Raw genomic sequence first — 23,980 nt, forward strand, 5'->3', positions numbered from 1 at the left:
ATCCTGATTATCTCAATTTCTGGTACATCTGGCCCTGTTTAGCAGCCTCCTCTTCTAGAGTTTTCTTGCTACTCCCGCTATCATCTTTGAGTGAGATTTAAGTAAACACACTCTCAAGTAAAATGCTGTCATTTACTAAAGCTACATTCTCATGCCACTACAAGTAAGGCCATTCTGGGTGGCTTTTGCCATATGGTTATGGCTGTGAGGTGTGAAGACACAGTCTGCAGAGAACAGCCTGGCTCTCCCACTGCAGAACTGGGCAGCATCATTTAGCACTTTTTCTGTATTTTTTTTTTTTTAAACTTCAGTCCTGGTGGAGGTAACATGCCATATGAGCCGAAACAATGATCTCCTTTGGGTGCTAGTTTTGCTCCCTTCATTCTGTGCTTGAAAAGGAAACACATGAATGACCTCCCAGTCATTAAAAAAAAAAAAAGCTCAAATATGTTTATTTTGGCACAATTTAAAAATATACAAATACATTAAATATCAGGGTTCATTAAAGCCAATTATTTAAAATATATATAGGTCTGCATTATTACTTTGAAGGGAGATGGAAACCAAAACACCACATTATATATTTCATTTGACAGTGCAAACGAGTGAGAAACTGTTTAGACCAGGAGTCCACTGCGTCAGACAGCAATAACAAAAGCTGAACAGTTCCTGAAACACAAAAGAAATAGTAAAAATATCTGCTGCATTTAAAAGAGTCTGCTCGGGGTTGGGGGCGACGACAGGATGGAGAATATGGGAAAGTGAAGAGAGATGTTATCATGGAGGAAAACTTGACGGCACAGAAGTTAGAGCATTAGATGCTTGACATTAAACTAAGTTACAATATGCATTTGAGGATAAGACAGGGTTCAGACAGTAAAGCGACATGAACGATCCTTCAATAATTTCTGTGTAGAAAGAATACATTAGCAACTAAGCAATACAAGAACGCACTATCATTGACAGATTTGCAAGCAGAGACTCCCTGCTTTCAAAGGTGCAGTTTCTTGGCATTATTTGCATAGTTACTCCTTTTCCTTAGCAGTTAGGAAACTATTCAGCAACTAAGTTCAGGAAAAAAACAACCTATGACCTCCAGACATGATTTCTATCTGTGGAAAATCACAGCAGCACAAAGAGGAAAAGACATCAAAATGACAGAAACAAAACTGCCGCCTCCTGAACTTGGAACATACAAACTCTAAAGCACACTTCGTATCGGAAGCTGAAGGGTCTCAAAGTGGCAGCTCCTGCTGTCTTTAGTTTTGTCCAATAGAACAAAAATTTTATGTATCATTGTGGTAGAATCTTACATTCCTCCATACAGCAATTCAGGCTCTTTTTCTGGCACAGGGGCCTCTCATGATTTGTTCTTTACCCCCAATCTTTGTCCTACCTTGCTTGGATGCTACATGGGATCTCATTACCTTGTAAGGAGAGAGATAAAAGTAAATACAACTCCACTGAAACTTACATAAACCCAGGTCTATTCAATAAGATAAATATATCTCCTCCCATCCCTGTTCTCATCTTTTAGCTTTGAACAAGCTTCAAACCACAGAGAAAAGGGAATCTGGATGACAAGGTTTGGACTCTCCATATGGGTGTCATGTCAGCTCAAGACAGTTCTGTTCACATTTTCCTGAAAAAGAGAACCGACTGTTCCAGTTTATGTTCATGCCAGTGGATGCTGATGAAGAGCTTCCAAGTAATTTATTTTAGGAGCACAGACCCATACCGGAGTGCCAGCTAAACCAAAACAGGCAACAGCAACACAGGTAGGTGGGAATGCACAAGCTGCATAGTTATCATTTCACAGATGGTGACAGTGACACTTCGACCAATTTAGCAACCTCAGGTTTTTCACTTTTTTCCCAGTCACCCACTCCTATGCCCGTACCACTGTGCCCATTATGCTGATTTATATGTTCACATGGCAACAGAGTCAACCATGCCAGGAAAAAAAAAAAAACACCTTCTTTTACAGCTACTTTAACTTCCTGATCAAGTGAGTCCTGAGCCACACAGCTGGCATCAGACGGGCAAGAACAAAACATCTGAGAGCAGGAGCTCTCTAGGCTGGCACTTTCAACAAGCTCTGTCATAAGGTGCTGGCCTGCAGACATCAGGCAAATTAACGAAGGGCTTGACCAAAGAAACCCCTTATTGCATTGGCAGAAGTTCACCTGACCTCTCCAGTTCGTCTCAAGACTCACTGACTCGTCTAATGGCTGCACAGCCACCCTGCAAGAACTTTGGTTTCCCTTCCACTTCTGTGTTAAGGGAAGAAAATTAGTGGAGACAGTCTTTGCAGGACAGACATAGCAGCCTATCAGTTACAAAGCCACAGCAAGTGGCTCTTTGTCCAAGGACTGAGCTGGAGTCGATTGGAAAAGCTTCCCAACAAATTCCCCCAACTTGGGATTGGACCCTTACTGACCACAGCCTTCCAAAGCACCAAAAACAACAGGATCTGGAGAGTGGATCTATATTCACAGTTAAAAACCAGGGCCAGCTATGTCATAGGCTGAAGAGGATGCTCCAGGAGGCATCATTTTTTTTTTTTTTTTTGCTTCAGAAGGATACTGCATGTTAAGTATTGTTATATTCTCCTACAAAGGTAAAGCAGTGGCACTTAGTGTTAGCATTGACAAGTGGGTCCTTCAAACAAGTCCACATCCTTGAGTAATCCCAGTGTTTCTGTCGGCCGGCAGCACTGAGACATTCAGCTCTGGGGACACAGAACACATCACAACACAGGAAGAAGAACTTGCCAAAATGGAAAAGTGTACCAAAGAAAGGTAAATTCTTTAAAGATTTTAAAACACAGCATCTGTAGGAGAGAAATGAAACCACAGAGCTGGAATAGTGCATTTCAAAGACCACCAAAGCAGTTCACCAAACTGGATGGAGCCTGAGCAGTATCTTTGTGTGAGTTCATTTCTCTGTTAACATTTGGCACAAACCCTTTGACACAGTAATTGGATTTCCATTTAGGTCAGCTGCTTGCGATGGTTTTCCTGGCACTTCAGTGGATTCAGAAAAAAGTTTCTTCGACACTGTGTACACTTAGAAAGTCCTCAGTCAAGAATGAAGGCTAAACATTGCTGACCCTGGTTTCGGAAGAAGAGATCATAGCAGCAGATGCAGACGTCACTAGTGACCGTTCTCGTCTGACATAGCGCGGCTTCCGAACTGAAAGGGTGGGCACAGAAACACCATTAGCACGTCTTTATCAATAATTCATAACACCACATGCCATCCAACAATTCCTGACTGACCAAAGTCATTCTGGACCTTAAAAAAAAAAAATCAACACAAATCCAAACCACAAAAAAACCCTACATAGAGCTGAGACAGAACAAGCTCACAAACTTTTACAAAAAATCAGGGAGGAAAACTGAGATGAAATTTTTCCCAAGAAATAAGTTTCTGCCTGAGTTTCACACGTATTAAAAACCCACCTTGCCAAAAACAGCCCACCTACAAACACACAAAACAGTATATTCCAAACAGTCTGTGCTATTTGTTTCAAGAAGCTGATAAGCTTCAAATCAGCAAGCCTGAAAATGAGCCAACCTAACATTGGCAAGAAGATTCTAATCTAAAACCTGAAAATAGGTCCCAGACTGAATAATTTCTTTTTGAGCACTTCTGAAAAAATACTGCATCTAATTGCAAGACTTTTCTATTAGGATAGAGAAGTCAAAGATCTATTTTAGGAGCTGTCAAAGATCTATTTTAACACAAAGTACTCCATCAATACTGTATGCCTACATTAATTAAAGCAATAAATCCTACCAAAAAGGTCTACTAGACAGATTTCATTGGATTTCTGTCCCCTCAAGAGATTTCCACACTTCTATACCAGGCGTTAAAGGTAACTGTGTGTTCTTAGCACATCCACTTGGAGATGTTCTATACCAGGCGTTAAAGGTAACTGTTTTGACTTGCTGTGTGTTCTTAGCACATCCACTTGGAGATAGTTAGCCTGCTTTTCAATTACAACATGCATTCAAAGGGAAGCCAACAGGTAAATATTTGCAGCAGCATGCCCCAGAGAAGAGTTCCTCACCTGAAGAAGCTGGGGGAGGTATCATGGACGCCTGCATAACAGAAGAATGATCATGTCAAACAAAGCACCTTTTGTCTCCACAGTCTTTCATTAAAAATATATAGGAACGTTTTAAGGCTCTGATAATATTTACTGTGTACACCATCTTTCTTGGAGAAAGTAACTCAATAGAATCCACACGGTCAGTATTCATCTTTCACTTTTTTTTCCAGTTTGGACAAAGAACCCCAAAACATCTTTTATTTTTATTTCAGTCTCTCACACATCAGATTAAGTAGCTCTTTAATGAACTGTTAAAACTTTAAGTTATTGTTTACATGATGGTTTATGCTTGCTTGTTCCTATGGGAAGGACAGAATTTACTTACTGTTTCACTAGGCTGGAGAACAGATGCTAAAAGAGAGAGAAAGAGAGAGACTAACCATCATTATTCTAGAAGGCTAGAACTGCTAGTTTTCTAAAAATACATGCGTGCAACAGAACAGTTCTATTGTTAAAAAAAAATTGTTTTGTCACAAAGATTACCAAAACAGATCAGAACATTCAGAAATGCCATTAGTAGAACACATTGCCTGTAGGACTCTTGTCAAGATTAGAGACAAAGGATTGCAAAGGTCTCCAAGAATGACTTATTTTGCTTTCAAAGAAGGGACTCACAGGAGTATCTCTTTAATATGAAGAAGCTTCAGTAGGAAAAATAGTGCTTTGAGCCAACTACCAGAAAAAGACAGTACAAATAGAAAAAAAAAACAACCCAAAACAACGCACAATTGAGCAGTGAAAGATGCAACACTTTAATACAAGCTGTTGCTGTCTTTATTGGCCACATGACAATCACCATCCAGACAGAATGAAAGGTATAAGCAGCCAGACAAATGTTTCTAATGCTTCTCCTTCAACGAAGGACACCAATGCTTTAGCCTGCAGGACCAGAGTGAACACCAGTACAAATGTGTTCCAGTATCACTGAAGCCTCAACAGAGGTCTGATGTCCTGCCAGCTTAGAAATGTCATAGCACAAAAGCTCCTGACCTACTTAAAAACTGAAGGAGAATCTTGTACTAGACTAAATTTACTTGAAGACACATGCAAAAGCAACACAGAGGTTTTAGTATGGCAGTTGTTCCTGTAGCACTGATCAGTTTAGACCTTAGCTAGCTCCTGTTGTAGAGTTTTACATGAAATGATACCATAACGAATGGAAATGTGATGTTCATGAAGTTACCATGATTAAATACAATATTCTTAGCCAAACAACGGAATCGTATCGCTCTACCCACCCCCTTCTTTTTCTCTTTTTAAGTTTATTTCTGTTATGACAGTCTAGCTTGAGCTTAGTCCTGTAAGACATGAATGAAAATAACAGGAGTTCTATCTGTTTAGCAGATTAAGGAGTAAACAGCTTGCTTTCAACAGAAGGAGCTCTAACACAGCAAATGCTGTGCTAGAGGTTGTCATGGGAATCATTTGAAGTGACTGCATAGAAGGGGCGAGACAGAAACTCATAGAGCAGCCCCAGTTTCACACAAACACTGGGCAAAACGGAGACATCAGCTTCCACATAGTTTGCTCTCCACCTCCCAGAAATGGAAGACCATAGAACAACTTCACAATAAACTGAGGCACCTGAAAGAGCCAGGTATCTCCATAAAGTCCTGGTGCCCTATGGCTAAGCACATCCCAGGTGTTCTTTCCCTAGCTTTTCTGAAATCACTTCGGCATGAAGTCAGGTCACTGCATCTTAGTTACGTGGCTTTATTTCTCAGTAACAGGAATGACAGAAATAAAGGATAAATGTCAGTATAAAAAGATTATTCAAGGGGTATTTGCTTTAAAAAAGTAATAATAAAGAAAGTCAGGCAGTTAGGTCTTCCAAGCCCCAGTAAATCCTGCATTTAGAGAGCAAACACAGTAGTGCAATGAGGAGGAATCTCAAATTCCATTCCCTCTCTCCTGCTGCTGACACATCCACGGTAAGCACACCGTCATTTAGTATTAGTCCCCTTCTCTCTAAACCAGGAATAAACAACACCTGCTTTTTGTAAGGCTTTATAGATGTTTAGCATTTTGTGTTCTGAAATAAACAAGTTATTAAGTTCTATACTAATGCCTTCTGTGCAAAATGCACTGACTGATTTCCTGCCCCTTTTTGAAATCAGATATCTAACACTCAATGACAACTAACATCAATATCTAATACTAACATCAAGTATTGTACCCTGGCAAATCTTTGAGAGCCTCAAAAACCAATAGGTGGGTTAGCAAGAGATGCTGTGTAATATGCACCTAAGCACACTGAGATGGAGAACACACCTCTGCACTGCCATGAAAACACGATGCTGTAAACACGTAGCAGGAGAAAATTTTTAATTAGTTGGCATGGCTTTGGATGATCAAAAGAGAGAGCAGTAACTATATGAACTCAGAACACTGACATGAAGAAATTTAAAAAGGTTTTAAATTAAGAAACTGAGCCAAGGCCAAAACTCTAGAGATTAAGTAGACAATTAGAGGTATTTTACCTTTGTTCCTTCTGTAGAAAACATTAGGAAGTTTATTGGCACGTTTGAGGTAGAAGAAAGAAGCAACAGACAGAATCAGGAATAAACTGATGAAAAATGTCCCTAAGATGAGAGATGCTGCCACTTCTGGGCCCCCTGTACGAAAAAAACATGAAAGAGAGAGAGAAAAAAAAAAAAGACTATTATTCACTAGAAATTCTAATAGAAGGGTTAAACAAAAGGTAAACACCAACTTCCTGGTATTCACAGGAGAAAAAAAAAGTGTGGTTTTTTTTTTTTAAATATACAGACAGACCTCACTGAAAACTTGCTAAGATCTTTGAATACTCATTTCATTATATGAACAACTCCCCAGTCCCACCTGCCACATGTCAGTACAGGCTTGGTCTCTACTTTCCTGAAGATAGCCACAAAATTTCAATCCATCATTATGTTACTTTTCATAGAATCCTAGAATTCTCTCTTTTACATAACTTCAAAGCCACTGCTTTGTTACAGAGGTGTTACATGTTGCCTCACCCCTAAAAACCAAAACTCTCGCAGCATAAAGTTCAAAACTCAAGTTCTGGGGTTTCATAAAGAACCAGCTCAACCAGTACCAGAAAATCATTTCAAGATCAGTGGGCCGAGATGGAAGAACCATTGAGTAAAACACAGGTACCTCAAAATTCAGCTCAAAGACTTGTAAAAGATTCTTGTTGAGAACAAGCAAGAAAGAGTAAAAATGGCTAAACCTTGAGAATAAAAGCTATGTTACAGAAAAACATACTTTACAACTGGTTTCAAATGCCATGTCGTGAAGGGGCTGGGAGGCAGTGAATAATGACAAAGCCTGCATTCAAGAGTTGTTTCCATTTACTCACCGATGTTATGTATGAAAGGAGTTACGGTGCTGATATTCATTTGGAAATTCATTCCTCTGATACCAGCTGTAATGAAAAAGAATTTTTTGAAGTAAAATCTGACACAAAATACAGATTTGTTGAAAATCTTAGTAAAAGGCAATTATACTTGTCAACATATATTTGAAATTGTGTAAGAACCCTGATTTCTCCCGTGGAAAAATTCATTCTTTATGTCACCTTTAAGTATTTAAAAAAATGGAAGCAAACAAACACCACCACAATTTGTACAAAAAGAAAATAATTCACCGGTGCATTTCCCAGAAACTTAGATCAAGTTTCTCATCTCTTTCATTACAAAGATTTACAAGGAATTGAATGGTTCTCACCTCTCAAACGAAGCACATGTATAAAATGAATCTAACCTCCTTAATATAGATTTTTTCAAGGAACTCAAGTACAGTCTGAGCTATTTTGTGCTCTGGAGAAGTCCCCAGCAAACGCCCACAGCAAATGCTTTTTTCTTACAGTAGATTAAAACAGTCACAAAATTCTGCATTCACTGTCTGTTTGATACAGGTCCTACCCTGTAAGTTTAATCATTTTGATGTTTAGGACTTTGCTTTTTTATTTTAAGAACTTACATTGGTCAGAATGATTTTATTATTTTTTTAATCTTGCATTTGGTTAGGTACTTTAATACATAACAAGATTTTCATTCTCCCCTCCTCCTCCTAGATTGTGGGAATGATTCCACAGCACTCTGCACAGTTTCTACAGACTAAATTTCAAAGTTCCCATTGGTTTTGTGGCATGTTCAAAAGCTCAAAGTAATATTAGGACTCTGGAAAAGGTTGAAGTTTTACATGGGAGGGAAGAAAAAAAAAATCTGCAACATTTAATGCCTTCTTGGACTATATAAGAAGAGATCTTGGTACCAAAAAACACCCATTAAAACAGCGAGATGGTAAATGACTCACTATTTCTGCATTCAGTCAGGTTGTAAACAGATGAAACAGGGAGGGTTTCATTTTTGCATTTAATGCAGCTGCTACTACCGTCCTCATTCCATCGTCTGTAACAACCTGCACAAGAATAAGATGTACAGTGGTTTGAAAACAACAAAAGCATCACTGGAGAGATTTCCTAGTCTTCAGAAAGAGGTAAAGGCAACAGAAATTCCCTCCTCTGTGTCTACTGGTTACAAACATCACCTGCTTCTTCTTACCTTACACAAGTTAAGAGGTTTAATTTCAAAGTGTTTATTCCAGAAAAGACATAACCTTTCAGGGGTCAAAAAGGAGAAAGAGCAAACAAATCCCAGAATTTCAACATCGCTCCATTCACTGCTTCACATGTTTTAGTTGGGAGAAAAATGCCAAGTGTCTAACAACCTGCAACTACCACCAACAATACTAAAAAAGAAGCAGAACTTTACCATTTCTTTTCAGAGGTCATATACTGTTGAAATAAAATTTAATGCCATTTCAATATATAGCATTGAAAATAGGAGGAGGCAGAGACAAAGATGCTAAGAACCAGAAAGAGTGTACTTGGATGAAAAAAGACGCTGGCATCCCTATAGTCAATCACCTGAAGCGTGGTGAGCTAAAAATACAAATACTGTCATATTACAGCCTTTTTTCCATGCCTCAGTCCTCTCAACTACTGTACTATTTGTTTCACTTTAAGAACCCCCCAAGCCTGTTTAAACTATTCTGTGACAGATGGTGAGTGTTTTATATCAGTCACCCTACCATGCAGGCTGGAAACTGATTAAACTTTCATCTTGGCCTTTGTCTTCCATGCTCAAATCTCTCTATTTATGTTTAAATGCACATACTGCTATGTCTTTGTTAAGAAAAAAGAAAAAAAAATAGGGCACATCTTCAATAACAACTTCATTTAATACAATAAAGCCATGGTGGTTTCACTTGAGGCTTAGACTTGAGACATGAAGATTAGAAGTATATTCCTACTAGATCATATTACAGTCTACATTTAAAGGAAAAAAACTTATTGTGCTGGCTAAAATCCAGTTCTATAGAGCCTTTAGCCAAACTGGTATCAATTATCCCATAAAGCAAACCATTAGTAAGGTGCTGATTTGAAAACAGCTCTGCTCCTATGTTTTCCTTAGAGAGAAGCGGCACATTTGATGCCCACAGTAATAAATTATATCTGACATTTAATCTAAACACAAACAGACCCAATGTAAGGGCAAAGACTTTCTACAGCAGTAGGAAGGAAGCATCAAAGCACTTATCTGACACCAAAGATATTGGTGGATTATCAGTTAACAATAAGATTTAAGAGAAGACAATCCCATAACTTGGAGACAATTGTTCATGCTACATCTAAGATCATTTAGAAGCAGAAACGAATGCACTAAATGAAGCAACAGTTAGAGAAGCTAAAGAAGCAGTGAGAACAGACAGGCTTAAAATGCTTTAACAAACACCACAAGGAAATGACTGAACCCAGAAGTGGACCCCAATTTTTAAGCCACTAATTCTCTTATTACTAGGGGCTCTGAAGCCATTTTCATGCTTTTACTCTTTGATTTTAAATAAAATGGAATTAAGAAAACCCAACAAACCACTCTCTTGCTACTTCTGGAGAGTGACAAAAGAAGTTTTTAATTCCATTTAGAAGAAAACAGCTCTACATATATGGCACAAGGAAAAATGAGGCATTCTCTGCTAACAAGACAATATGGAAATTATTCTTAATGCTCCTTTAGATATGCATTACAGCATTTTTGGTTTTTATGCTCATTACATAGGCTTTTAGGGCTTTTAAGCATTTACAATACCTCATACATAATCCAACTGTACATTAAATAAAAAAGATAAAGAATAACCTTATTAATAGTTGTCTATTCTCCTTACTATGCAAGAACAACATTTGTGAGTCATAAGAAGCATTATCTTGTGTATAAAGAGGAAGAAAGACTTCAACGTGTACATGCACTAATTATTTTGTTTTCACTCCCCAATTAATCAGCTGCTGTATTTTGGTGTTAACAGTCAAAAACAATATCTGGAATTTTATTAAACAGTGACACACTTTACCTGGACTGCACTGGTTGGTTACTGGACAGGAACTGTTTGAATCCAACATATCCACACAGCATTCTGTTTCTGAAACCTAAGAAAAGAAATTACATTACATTTCACACAGTTCGAGAGTTTACTAAAATGCTTCAACAACAACAACAAAATCTACAGAGAACATAGAGGAATAAGCAGTAACTGCTGTTAAAATTTGCTGTAACGTTTTATTTTTGCATTAAGCAACCCTACAAGGAGAGAACAAGCTAGATGTACTATCAAGCTGACTTTGACCTGGCAGCTGCTCCCCAAACTAACACTTTGAGAAAAAATACACGCTTTGCTGTTGATATTGGACAAAGTCTCAAAAAACTGCTTAAGAAATATACTTGCTAAATTCTTTGGTGAAGCATGCTACAGAGGAGGAGTGTACCCTTCATAGAATCATAAAATGGTTAGAGATGGAAGGGACCCTAAAGATCATCCCGTTCCAACCCCCCTGCCCTGGGCAGGGACACCTCCCACCAGCCCAGGTTGCTCCAAGCCCCCTCCAACCCGGCCTTGAACCCCTCCAGGGATGGGGCAGCCACAGCTTCTCTGGGCAACCTGTTCCAGTGCCTCACCACCCTCACAGCAAAGAATTTCTTTCTAATATTTAATCTAAATCCCCCCTCTTTCAATTTAAAACCATTACCCCTCGTCCTATTGCTACACTTCCTGACAGAGTCCCTCTCCACCTCTCCTGTAGCCTTCCTTCAGACACTGGAAGGGGCTATAAGGTCTTCCTGGAGCCTTCTCTTCTCCAGGCTGAAGTGCTCCTTCCCACAGGTTGTGGTTACACAAATGCCCTAACAGATTTGTTCAGAAATACTATTAGCAAAATGAGTGGCAAACCCCAATTTTCAGTGAATGCCCATATTGCAAGTGACGATAACATCTCCATTCTGCGGAGCAATCCAGCAGAACTACAAAAGCTTATTCCTTAAACAGTTAATATAAAAGAATAACTTCATGTATCCTGAAGGCACATAGTTTATTTTTATTTTTGTTTATATACAAGCCAGTTTCAAAATTATTTACAAATTACAAGCTGTGACATAAGCTCAGAGAGAAAATGTTGTTAGAAACTCTGTGGTTCTTTATATAAATATTAGTAACATCCCACATAGACTTGGGCATATCCACTCTCTGAACCTGTACAAAAAAAGTAAGCCAAAAATCTCCCACGTCTTTTAAAGTTTTGCAGGTACATTTCCCTAAAGAACAGAGCAAGTCAAATCAGTTTTTAAAAGGGATGAAGTATTCTTAGTCAGAAGTAGCAAGACCTAATCTATATTCAGCCACAGAAGTAACTTAAATATGCCTAACATGTAACAGCCAGTATTATTCTGCTTATCAGGGAACACTATCAAATCCAGGGATTAGGAAGATGAAAGCTATCAGGAGAAATGGTTGGGAGTGTCAAAACTGAAATTAGTGGGCTGACTTCACACTGTTAGCACATCATGGGGAGGTGGACTACAGTAAAGAACCAGAAGATCTGCAGATAACATGCTTAACACCAGTTTCTTATAAAGTTTTGTTGGCCGAACTCTCCTGCAAGCAGGATTTTATACTCTGACCTTTTTCTGCAACTTGAAGCAGTGTCTGCTTCAGAGCTTCTCAGTCATTTGAAAAGTTAACTTTTGGGCATCCATGTTTAGGATTGTTTGTAATTAAACTGCCAAGCAGCTTGAAAAGTGGGGTTTTTTTTGATCATCAGGGTGTTTTTTCCACACGGTGTGAGGCGTTATCAGTTGCATCCCTGTGAGCCTACAAGCACATGACTAGGAAAAATTCAATGCTTCACTAGGCAATGAGCCATCATAGCAAATTGACCCACCGTTAAGTTTCAGTTAATGACTCTTAGCAGTATAGATCATTTCTGTTGAATTAGAAAACCTTCTATAAACTGCAACGTGAGAGGAAAATAGTCTGATCCGTCTGTTTTTATAGCACCTAGCATGACAAAAAACATGAAGTACCTACCGAACTTTCAGTAGATTTGCTGACAACTTCTGCTACGAGTCTAGTTAAGAGAAGGACATATGGCACCTCCATGCCCAGGAAATACACCGGTCTAAATAAAAACAGGGAAAGAAATTAGAATGTTTTATTAATGACAGAGAAGTTTTGCTTTCCCTTTGTTAAGAAACTTTTGCCAACACATTCCTTTTATTTGAATGCAAAGGCCTTTAAATTAAATATGCCAGGGGCGATGACTTACCTTGGTTCAAGATACAAATTTGAGACATTCAGTATTTTCCCTCCAGCTGCAAAGGGGCAGGTTTCTGGCTATGGCAGACTGTGGTTGCTAAGAGACAAGGAGCCTTATCAGTCTGCTCCAAACTGGGCCATGCAGAGACTGTTCCACACCCAGGATCTAAAAATCAATGTGATTGCAATAGAACAGTTACCGCCTGGCACCACCACTGATAAGCCTCCCCACGGTTACAGGCTCCTCTGGCAGCAGCATTGAGCTGTGATGGATTTGTATCAGGACAGAGAGCACACGCCACTCTGAAAAGGCAATACTGCAATTAATTTCTCCCATGACAGCACAGTCATGAAGCATTAATGAAGTCTGTCTGTTAATAAGTAGTATTTCTCAACTGTTCCACGCTGAGAAAGTCTGTTCTCAGGCAGAATATTGTGGACAGTCTGCTACAAGCCTTAAGGTTTTTTTTCCCCTTCCACTTTCGCCATATAATTCCACACATAACCTAAAGACAGTCCACATTTCTTACATTAAATTGTTTGGACAAACTAAAAGGCACCACGTCGTGCTTGATCTGCATTGTTGAGACACTCCCTACGTCAATATTATAATATCTGCCTATTCTCTAGTCAATATAATGTTGGAAGTCACATCCAGTTCTCAGGAACTACTGTACCTGCAGCCTGGTAGCTTCAGGAAGAGAGTCTTTTATACTATAAATAAAACACGGGGACAGACAAGGTCCTCTAAGCAGAGCTTAAGAGGGAAGTGTCTGCAAGAAAGCTTTTGACTGCAAGGGAAAACTCCTTCGGTGACTCATTTCACAAACTGAAATTTGTTACTATTTTTATTAAATAAAAATCCAGTGGATGAGTTTTAAGTTACTGCAAAATATGCATCACGACCCTTGCCAAGCTATTTTTCTGAAGAACAAAAATCATTGAGCAGTTCCTGCGATTAATTTCCGTTCAGTCTTTTTAAATCACACGTAGCCTTGTTGCCTTAACTTCAAAACAAGATTAGTTCAGCCTGGTGGGAAAACTTATTATTATCCTCTGCTATCAGCTGAAAGCTCCAATATCAAGGACTGAAAATCCTGAAAACCAAACTCCAGTTTTTTACTGCTACAACTAATTTCGACAGCGAGGATCGGGGCAGAGCAGGAAAAGCTTGCACTGTCGTGATACCTTCCAATTTAAGTGTAAAAGTGGATGTCAAGTGTGTCAGCATCAAGCTGCAGCATCCAGGACTTCATCAGTTCACGTTTAGATACATATAAATAAAATGACACTGATGATAAAATGAAAAGCAGCCAGTCAATATAAGTGCACGATGCGTGCAATGCCAGCTGACAACGGCCGAGAGAGCGCCCGGTCACCAGTAAGAGCTAGTTCCCTTCAGGAATGGTACCACCACCAACCACATCCTGGACTGAAAATTAAGATGGATTAGGGCAGTTTCCAGAACTGCCAAAAACAGCAGGGGGAAATTTAGCTTGGGCAATTTTACACAAGGACGGAAAGATACATTTCTAATCTACAGCTAAGCACATCAGTTGCTGACTAAAAAGCTTTAATGCTATTTTTCAGGCAATACCTGAGGTGACAAGACACCTCAAATGCAAACATGCATTTTAACAAAAAGGTGATGTCATCTCAGAAGACAAAAGGAGACAACCTTTCTGGAATGCAGCACACACCCCAAAAAGCTTAGAGCTTTGATGGTAACAGTTCCTTCTCGAGCGCGTTTGAGCAGAACAGAAGCCACTTATGACACTGTAAATGATCGCTGATGGAGGCATTGCCCTTACAGAGTTTGACAGAGAGCTTCCACTTGTGTATAATGGTGTAAAAGTACCTATATAAATACTATGAATAATTCTGCTTTAGATCACACTGGGTGTATTAATTTGCACATTTAACCTTTAAAAACCAGGTGGGTTTTTTTTGTTTTTATGCCTTTCTGGTACAGTATAAGTTGAGTAACACAACTTTGAGGTTTTTTGAGGCAGTCCAGCAGTGTCTAATATTAAAACGATCCTCAGGATGGGCATTGAGATGGATGGTTTTTAAAAAAATACAGAGTTTGCCTTATTACCTATCAGTTTTCTACACTCTATTTCAGAAATGAGATACTCCTTTTCGGCTGAGAAAAATTTCCTCTAGCGAAAATAGTTAAGAGTTGGTAAAAACATCTGCTAATAAATGCTTCATCATTTTGGATGCTATGCACAGATTTTTGTCAATACCTGATTATTATAATAACTGTAAATACTAAGGCAGATAAAAAAGGCATTTCTTTAAACAAGTATATTCTTGTTATCTGGAAAAATATTTTTTTTTTCAGGAACAAGTCATACTAAACAAGAAAACATTTATGAAACTAGCCACTTCTAAGTGCAATAGCTATACAGCATAAGCTCAATATTGGTTGTATTTCCATTCCTGAAATACATGAAGATACTAATCAACAATACTGTGGCATTTACGGGCAGATATTTGTTCACAGCCAGTAGTGATTCTAACAAACTAGAACATCTGCCCTGCAGCTGTTCCAGTAGAAATAGGACACGAGATCTATTTGCCCTCAACTCATCAGCCAATATTTTTTATTTCTGTGAGAGAGAGAGACAGTATCTAAGCTTTATATATATATATTTGTTGTTGGTTGTTTTTTGTTTGAGTCACTTTTAACTGCAGTAAAAAAACCAAAACAGAGATGAACAAGCCACTTTAAAGCTCCCAAGCACATTAGATGTATGTTATATTCACTCAATTTACATTTTACTCCAGGTCCCAGAACGCTTCTTGACATCCTGCTGGATTCTTTATCAGCCAGTAAAAATTAGAAGATTATTAATATAATATATAAATAACACCTGTCTGAATGAGGGAGGCGTTCAAGCCTTTAAGGTACACTAGATATCTAGGGTTTTTTAGGGTAATACACATGAAAGATATCAGACTTAAGCATCCATATTCTTTACAGGTAATAATATGAAAATCATATATAGTGTTCCTAAAGTCTGGTTGTGCCACATCCCAGCAAGGTTGGAGAGAGCTTTTGACTTGTAAATTAAGTGCAGAACTTCCAAACAAGACAGCAGCTTCAACTAGGGATTTGTACTGTTAATTGGTCTCCTTGTACAAAACCACGGAATTAACACAATTTATTTTACTGCTTTCCAGCCACAAGTTAATCATAACCATTCTATTGCCAATATGAACAATATTTTACACCATAATTTTAATCTTAGAAAGGAAAAAGCCCTAGAACCTCCAAGACATTCAGTATACCCAAATACTGATCATGCCTCTGAATGAGGTAAGTGAAATTTTAGTTTTTAAATTAAATACATCAGAATTTGATCAGAATCAGACACCCACAGTAAAACAATTTACAATCCCATGGAATATGTTTCATGTTTGGCAGCGTCTTCTCTTTGAATTATGGAAAAAAAGATAATGTCATGCACAAACTGGAGCCCAAATTAGAAAGTATTTATTCTTGAGATGCCAACACAGTTTTGAGAACACAGACATTTTAATTAAAACAAGTATTTCACACCAGAGTTCCACATTTGAAACAAATCTCAAATCACTGTCAACGTGGATCTCAAGTGCCACAATACACAGAAGCTAAATACGTCAAGATTCACTAAGGGAATTCTTCCTCTTCTTGTTTTTGAAAAAAGAACACAAACAATTCACGAACACGAAGCACTAGACGACTTTTTCCTCCCACTCTTGGAAGCAAGTGTTGTTTAATTCATCTTTATGCCTACGTTTTCTATACACAGAGCTGTGTATCTATCATTTCTGTTGTATTATCAGTATCTTGCCTGCTTTAAATGTTGCTGGAGTATTGTTTGAGCTAGGTATTTTTTTCAGGTGCACAGAAAGGTGGTTTTATCATTCATTCAGCAGATCAAGTTTGAAACTATATCCCATTCATTCTGCTGCCAAAGGCATCTTAATTCTGATATGACCTTAAATTAGTCATCATAAAACAGTGATACCAGAAAAGTTAAAACACAGTCTCACAAAGGAAAGGCCTAAACTGTCACTTACCAGCTCCTTCAGAGGTACACACTAGCACACTGCATCTTCCTTTGGTAACACTGAACAGTTGTGGTATGTGGTTTACAGCTAATTTCTCATTGACGCTGGAACTGTTTCACAATAAACCTGCACGGTAGGAGAACAGATATGGGTTGTGCTTAGAACAATATTTTATAAATTAAAGATGAGGGAGGACTTGTTTTTCCAGCTTTCTTAACATGTACCCGTGCAAAGAACTACTATCCCTACCCTTACATCAAAATGATTGTGTAATAAGCCAGCAACCAACAATTAAAAATACACACCTTCTGCCCAAGACAATCAAGATAACTACTTTAAGCTAAGCTTTGCTTCAAAAGCAGTTACACACCTGGAAGGTGCCTAGAGCAAACTCTAGTTATCACCAACAGTTACTGTTGTTCAGTCAACAAAAATCTGGCAGTGAGATGTTCTGCTATTACAACAGTCACTGCAGCCTTAAAAATTGAGAGCAGAAATGAAGACTGGTGTGATTTGGTTGCCAAAGGTATCGCAATACACTTTGCAAACTCAACATATGCATGGCCTATTCAGGGTTTTGTTGGGTTTTTCAACCCCCAGACAGCACGACAAAAATCTGTGTTATAAAGGTAAATATTTGCTTGAAGTTTATCCAGACAAAAAACCCAACCAACCACCAAAAGAACCCTAAATCCCACCAAACACCCACAACCCTATAAAGTACCCTATAAAGTCTCAGATTGCCAAAAACTGTAGTAAAAGGAGTGTGTTTATTACTCATGGTCAGGGCTTGGAGCAACCTGGTCTAGAAGAAGGTGTTCCTGCCCAGGGCAGGGGGGTTGGAACTAGATAATCTTTAAGGTCCCTTCCAACTCTAGCCGTTCTATGATTAGGAGAAATGTATCCAAAGTTTTATTCGACCATGAGAAAGAGATGATTTTTTTTCCAAAACGTGTATGGAGTATACAGCCCTTCAACTGTACCCTCAGGAACCAAGCAGCCCGGAAAAAAAAACCAAAGGGGCAAGACTGAGAAAAGAGGGGCGACTTTTTTCCCCACCCCCTCGGGTGAGGGGCTTTTTCTGAGGGATGGCGTGTGCTCTGTGCTCCGGCCGGGTGCCTCCCTCGGTAAATACACCTCTGGCACCGGGACGCCGGCCCCAGCTCCCCTCCTCACACACACCAGGCGGGACAGAGTGACGGGGGGGGCCCTGGGCAGCGGCTGACAGGGCCCGCGGCCGCGCCAGAGCCCTCACCGCCTCGCCTCACCTGCCCGGCGGCAACTCCCACGCCCCAAACAATAGGGCAACGCCCGGGGGCTCCACCGCCCTCCCCGGGGCCTCTACCGTCCTCCTTCCCTCCCGCCGCCGCCTGAGGGAACCGGCCGCCCTCCCCTGCCGCCTCCTTACCTGAGGGAAACAAGCTCCGGCAGCACCGGCGGCAGGTTCCCTTTCGTACCCCCCGCCCTCCGCCGGCGCCCTGCCCGCTACTTCCCGCGGCACCCTGGGAGTTGTAGTTCTCGCTCTGGCGGCCCACGCGCAGGTTCCCCCGAATGTCCCCGCCACCTCGGAACTACAAGTCCCAGCACCCATCGCTCCGCGCCTTACCTGTGTCCCTCCTCCTTGCAGGTAAATCCCCTCCCTCAGCCCGTTCCCCTCAGCACCGCCCCCCCCGCGCGGTGCCTACTGGGAAAGAGAGTCCCGCCTCTGGAGGCGCCGCCATTTTAGGCGTTGCTCGGCGACGCGGACGCCCCGTGAGGGAGAAGGAAGCGGCAGGTGGGCAGGCGGGAGAAGGCCTATTCACCCGTCCCTCGAGTCTTCTGCAAAGTGGGGGATATCCCGATGAAAGGATTAAATATTTCATTAAAGGAGTGTCAGGGTAGGGGACACAAGGAGGCTTGGGCACATCTGAACTCCTCCCAAGCCTTCACATGTTACACACGTCCTGTGGTAGTCACCTCCTGACAAGCACCTGCATATCAGAGCAGGGGAACTTTTGAGAAATGCAGGGCAATGCTCGTGTCCGACAGGATGACACCCTCATGCCTCAGCCCAATTAAATGCCAAAAATGTGGCAGAAAAGGCAGGTTCTCTTGGCAAAAAATAAGGCTTGAAACGGGTGGGAAGACAAAAGCTGCATTTCTGAGCTGGAATCTACACCTTTGTGCAACAGAATTTGCTTAGCTCTGGAACAGGAGAATTAAAATTTGTTCCACATTTTGTAACAAGTTTGAAATACAAAGATTATAGACAATGCGAAGCATGATTTGAATAAAGATATCAATTCTATAGAATGCCTTTTTTTTTTTTTTTTTTTTTTTCATGGAAATACTTTTTTCCAGTAAGGAAGAAAGTATCTCATTGAGTGTAATGAAGAATAAAAATATTTACCAAGAAAAATATTTACGAAAGAAAGAGCATTTATATAACTGTGCAGATGAAAACTAAACTCAGCTTCTTACAAATTTCCTTATGTGGATACCCCAGAAGAACCGCGATTTACTGTGGTGCTTTTTTTTTCCCCAAAGTAGGCACAATGTTGCAGAGCAGAACCTAGAATCTCAGAGAAAGACCTGAGTGTGCTACTTATTCTCAAGACTGAAGCAGTCAGCAGGAAAAAGCTTTCACTGAACTTTTGATACAGCAGCGCTAGAGTTTCTCTTACAAAGTGTGGATACAGGGTATAATTCAGTACACTTTGCTAAAGAGAGATGAAAATGGGGGAAGTGGGTGGACAGGCTTGTTTGCTTTCTGCTCTTTTTGTGGAGCACCCAGCGATGCACAGAATGCAGCTTCTGATAAATACGCAGAGTAGCTGAAGTGCTGAAACAGCAAGCAAATTGTTGTCATCGGTTTCATTTGCAGTTACACAGAACTTTCAGAAATGCCTAATTTGCATATTAGCAGAACAGTTAAAACGATTCTCAAATACCTTTAGATTCAGTGAGTTACGAGATGCAAGAAACACACATAAAATTATACTCTGACAAAGTATTTTGATTTAAAAGCACTACTTCGTCTCAATATCAAATTCATCCTTATGTCTTCAAAGATTAAGCCTTCTGCCTTTTATTCTGCTACTAGCTATAAAGCTTGCAATGACTTCATAGCCAGGAAAAACATTTCTCGCCTTCTTTTCTGAGCCATGTATTGTGGTTTGCATTACTTCATATATGTGTCTCTTGAAATTTGTTCCGCAGCTTCGTAAGCTTTTCGTGATCCTTTCCCACCCCAGCCTTCTATCAGCATCTCACAAAATAGGACACTTGGCTGAACACAAAGTGTGACAGCGTGACTGGAATTTTTCTTGCCTAACAGATTCGATGCATGTAAGGGGCTGTGATTTAAATCCTATGAATAGTTTAGTAGTTGACACCCAAACTTATTGCGTTTCTCCATAACCAGTTACGCTATAAAACTCCGTATCTTTTTCTAAACATGTCTGTGCAGAACAAGATATGCTACTTTCAAGTTTATAGATGGAGGAAGGAAAAGTAGAAATTGGGAATTTTGAATTGAGGGTCAACAAACATCTTAATTTACAAGGCAGAAAATAGTTCTGCACATGGACGGGCATATCTTGCTTTTTTTAGTGGTGGGTTTTGTTGTTGTTTTGGGGTTTTTTTCCATAATTCAGAGGGCAGCATTGCTGCGAAATAAAATTGCTGGAAAAGAATTGTAGATGCTGGCAAAAAAAAATGAATACATTAAATATCTCTCTTTCTGACTGGCCCCTTAGTTATTGCTACTGCAGCACTAAAACTAAAGTGCAGACCTTCAAAACTAGGTTGCTGCCCATGAGCACATATTTTACCAGAACAAAAGTGTGAGTAAATGAACGGGACATACAGTTCAAAGCGCTTTTTGCAGTGACCTTTCCAATCTGAGGGTGGGGGAAAAGTAGGAGTTTATGGAAAGTTTCATTGTGTGAAAGTGCAAGCTGCTACAACAATTAACTACTACCAGATACGTGATTAATAAAATCTTTTCCAAATGTGTCTACTGTACCTCAGCAGTGCTTTAAAAATAATTCTTACTGTATTAAATTATGCCATTCAGCTCTGTTTATTAAGGTTTTCTCATACAACATGCCCAGACATCTCTTCAAAGTGATGTTGGCAGATATAACTTTGCAGTGGTTTTCACTGTTATATATTGTTTTGAACACTTGGCAGGAGAGGTGTCAAAATTAACATTCCTTTAGTAGACAGAGAATTACAAATTGCTTCAAAATAAACAAAACAACTATTATTGCCTGTTACTTAACGGAAAGATCTAATCTGTCAACTCTATTGTCAGTCTGCGAGAAAGGAAAATACTCTTTTAGATCATATTATCCATTTTCTCTGGAGGGTATTTCCAGTATATCTGTATAATATATAGGCATCTCCAGAAGTTTCTACAGCTGAGAGGAAATTGCACTTTTGCTATTTTTGGAGGTACTTGGGCATCCTGCAAGTTGAAGTCTAGCCTTGCTTTTACATGACTATATTAATTAGATTTCTGCACCCAGCTTCCTGACTTGTCTCTTTCTGCACACACCGGCCACTGAAGAGTTCTCTCATTTGGACTTCCTGATTTGTGGCTTTGAACAATCGGTTGAGGCACTTAACCAAGATTTCCCCCAAGAGACAAAGCGAAACCGCTCTCATTTTGCAGCTCTGAGACAAAGCACAAAATACAGGGCACAGTTATTCAGGCAGTGTTTTTCTTCAGAGAAAAATTTCTCTTCTGTGCAACAGCTGCCGTTACAGAAGGATGTTTTGTAAAGCTGCTAAAGGCACACCAGCAGGTGACCTTCCATCCACGGCAGAGCCGATGACCACCTTTTCTGATATTTCTGTCTAAAAAGATGCTTTGATAGATTTGAGGAATGGGGATGAGACTACAGGTTAGAGAGCTGGATGCCTCTGAGCATACTCTATTCCTTATTTCTTTGACCAAATGACATTTTTCAGTGAATACCATATCCTTAAAGAAAAAGCTTGGAGTATTGACTCATGTGGAGCATAACACCATCTGCACCAAAACTGGCTGCACAAAGATCTGACCTACTACACTTCTAGTAAATTAAAATATCCATTCTTATATGTACTTGCTCCTATTCAAACTGTCCCAAAAATTAGTCATGATATTTAATCTTTTACTCTGGATTTCTATCTATTAGGCTGTTTGCCCTGACAGTGCCTCTAAATAACACAATTTCAAATATCCAGGGTTTCTCTTCACCAAGGAAGCGCTGCCGATTTCATATTGACATTTTCAAAGGTCTGCTTTTGATCAAAGCAGGAATTGGAAGGCTTAAGCCTTTTCTCTTTCAAGTCAGCTTTAAAAGATAAAAGTCTACTGGTAGATTCGCTAAGGAAAAGCTCAGAAGCTATCTGTTTTTAAGAAGAATATACAAGGTATTTGTAAAATTTGTAACGGGACTCAAACAATGAGGACCAGATGGTAAATGATCCTCCCTTTTCACAGGTACATTTCCTCATCCTGTACTTCTCCTGGAAGATTACCTGGGTGGCACACAGCTCAGCAGCCAAGCAGAAAGTTATTGCTCTCGAGCAGATTATGACCTACATAACAGAAGTAAAAACATTAGTTGCCTTGTCAAGAGAATCACTGCTAGGATTGACATAATTTTATGGTCTGCTAATCCGCTGGCAATATTTCTGTTAACTGGGGAAACAGCTTGATATATTCCTGACACATAGAGCAGCCGTTCAGGAGAACTGTATTACCAGGGTAATTGGATCGATTGAGGCAGTTTAACAGTTGTCATTCAGAGATTACTTAACTTTTAATTGAGAAATAGGAAGATTTATGGGAATTAAAGACCTTCACGAGAAACACCTTTCAATCAAGGCAAAGGATATTTCAAATGGTAAGACACACATGGATCTCTCTACTGCCACGCATCATACTCCTATCAAGAAGAAGCCATTTGCTTAAGATTTTCTGCTCCCACTACACCCTTTACCTTTTTTGGGGACGCAAAGGCAGGGAGGGGGCAATTCCAGATCAATATTCATGGATAGTTTGAAACTAATATAGTACCATCAAAGTAACTTGCTCTCCTATTATTGTTAAGCTGGGATTTTTAATACTACCAGGATGAACATGTCCATCACTTGACTTACCAGCTATATTTTATGTACAAGTTTCCTTTGAACATTTTTTGCCCTTAAGACAGTGCTTTAGAAGGGAAAATGAAATCACAACTGCTTTTTATGGTAAAACCTGAAAGTTTAGAAGTAGAAGACAAATGAAAAGCAGTCACAGAAGTTTCCTGAGTTCAAAAGAAAACACCAGATGGGCATAATAGATCTCTGGCTTGCAATAGGGCATGAGATAAGCAATTGACAGGCTACGTGTAGTCTGATAATGAACAAAAGGCATTCAAAACCAAGAAGAAATTATTCTTATATCCAAGGTTGCTATAATTTACGACAGAAGAATTCAAGTCCTTTTTTTCCCCAAGCTAGAACCACCTTCCTGCCTGTTAATTTCACAGTGCAAACTTCGAAGTACGTTTCCATCTACAATACTTTGTGAGTCTGTGTTTAAGATATACCAGCTGAAATTCAAGTTTTAACCTGAGAAATACAGCTAGAAAGAACTGAGGGTAAAAGCACACAAGAACAAAAAACAGTTCAAGAACATTCGATAAAGTGTTAATAAAAATATTGCATCAAAACTGAAATTGTTCATGTTCAAAAAAAAACCAACAACCCAACCAAACCACAGATTAGGTATCACAGGCACAGAAGGTTTATTTGGCAAGGGGCTGTCCTTATTATGGCTTGATTTTTAATGTGGTTTATATTTTTTCCTTTTTAATCTGTTGCTATTTTGCAGGTATATGAGGACTAGCAACCTCCCCAATTCTAGAGCTGTCCTACCACTTTGCAGCACATCTAAGTCAACTACTCATTTGCATCAGATTTCTTGCCATTGGGCAATAATTGCAGCTTGACAAGAATTGTGGCTTGCAAATTAGAAACCGTTCAGGCTTCATCTAGAAGTTAGACATGTTGGGAATTGCTCATCACCTTTATCTTGCCTTTGCCCTATACCTGCAGCATTCTGGTGAGACCCAGGAGCTGCTGCCCGGCGTTTGTGACTGCTCTTCCATCCAAACCACAGCCACCAGGCTCTAACTACTGCCCAGTGAC

General features: G+C 39.6%; 1 protein-coding gene across 3 annotated transcripts; it reads right to left on the reverse strand.

The window, feature by feature from the left end:
- Positions 1-420: 420 nt before the first annotated feature.
- On the reverse strand, positions 421-18,338 carry LOC106887665 (chromosome unknown open reading frame, human C1orf159). Of its 3 annotated transcripts, XM_014941328.1 has the most exons (11): positions 18,219-18,338; positions 16,820-16,936; positions 12,759-12,914; positions 12,521-12,611; positions 10,514-10,589; positions 8,420-8,524; positions 7,461-7,526; positions 6,598-6,732; positions 4,443-4,468; positions 4,076-4,106; positions 421-3,195 (listed from the first exon to the last, which is right to left on the reverse strand). In XM_014941328.1, exons 4-11 carry the CDS (start codon positions 12,590-12,592, stop codon positions 3,098-3,100), a joined length of 609 nt encoding a protein of 202 aa, XP_014796814.1. In that variant the 5' UTR covers positions 12,593-12,611; positions 12,759-12,914; positions 16,820-16,936; positions 18,219-18,338; the 3' UTR covers positions 421-3,097. The 3 variants fall into 3 exon arrangements, with proteins under 3 accessions (XP_014796814.1, XP_014796815.1, XP_014796817.1); XM_014941329.1 differs by lacking the exon at positions 12,759-12,914; XM_014941331.1 differs by lacking the exon at positions 4,443-4,468.
- Between the last annotated feature and the right edge of the window lie 5,642 nt (positions 18,339-23,980).

Source organism: Calidris pugnax, unplaced genomic scaffold (assembly GCF_001431845.1).
Source record: "Calidris pugnax isolate Ruff unplaced genomic scaffold, ASM143184v1 scaffold82, whole genome shotgun sequence".
Lineage (NCBI taxonomy): Eukaryota > Metazoa > Chordata > Aves > Charadriiformes > Scolopacidae > Calidris > Calidris pugnax.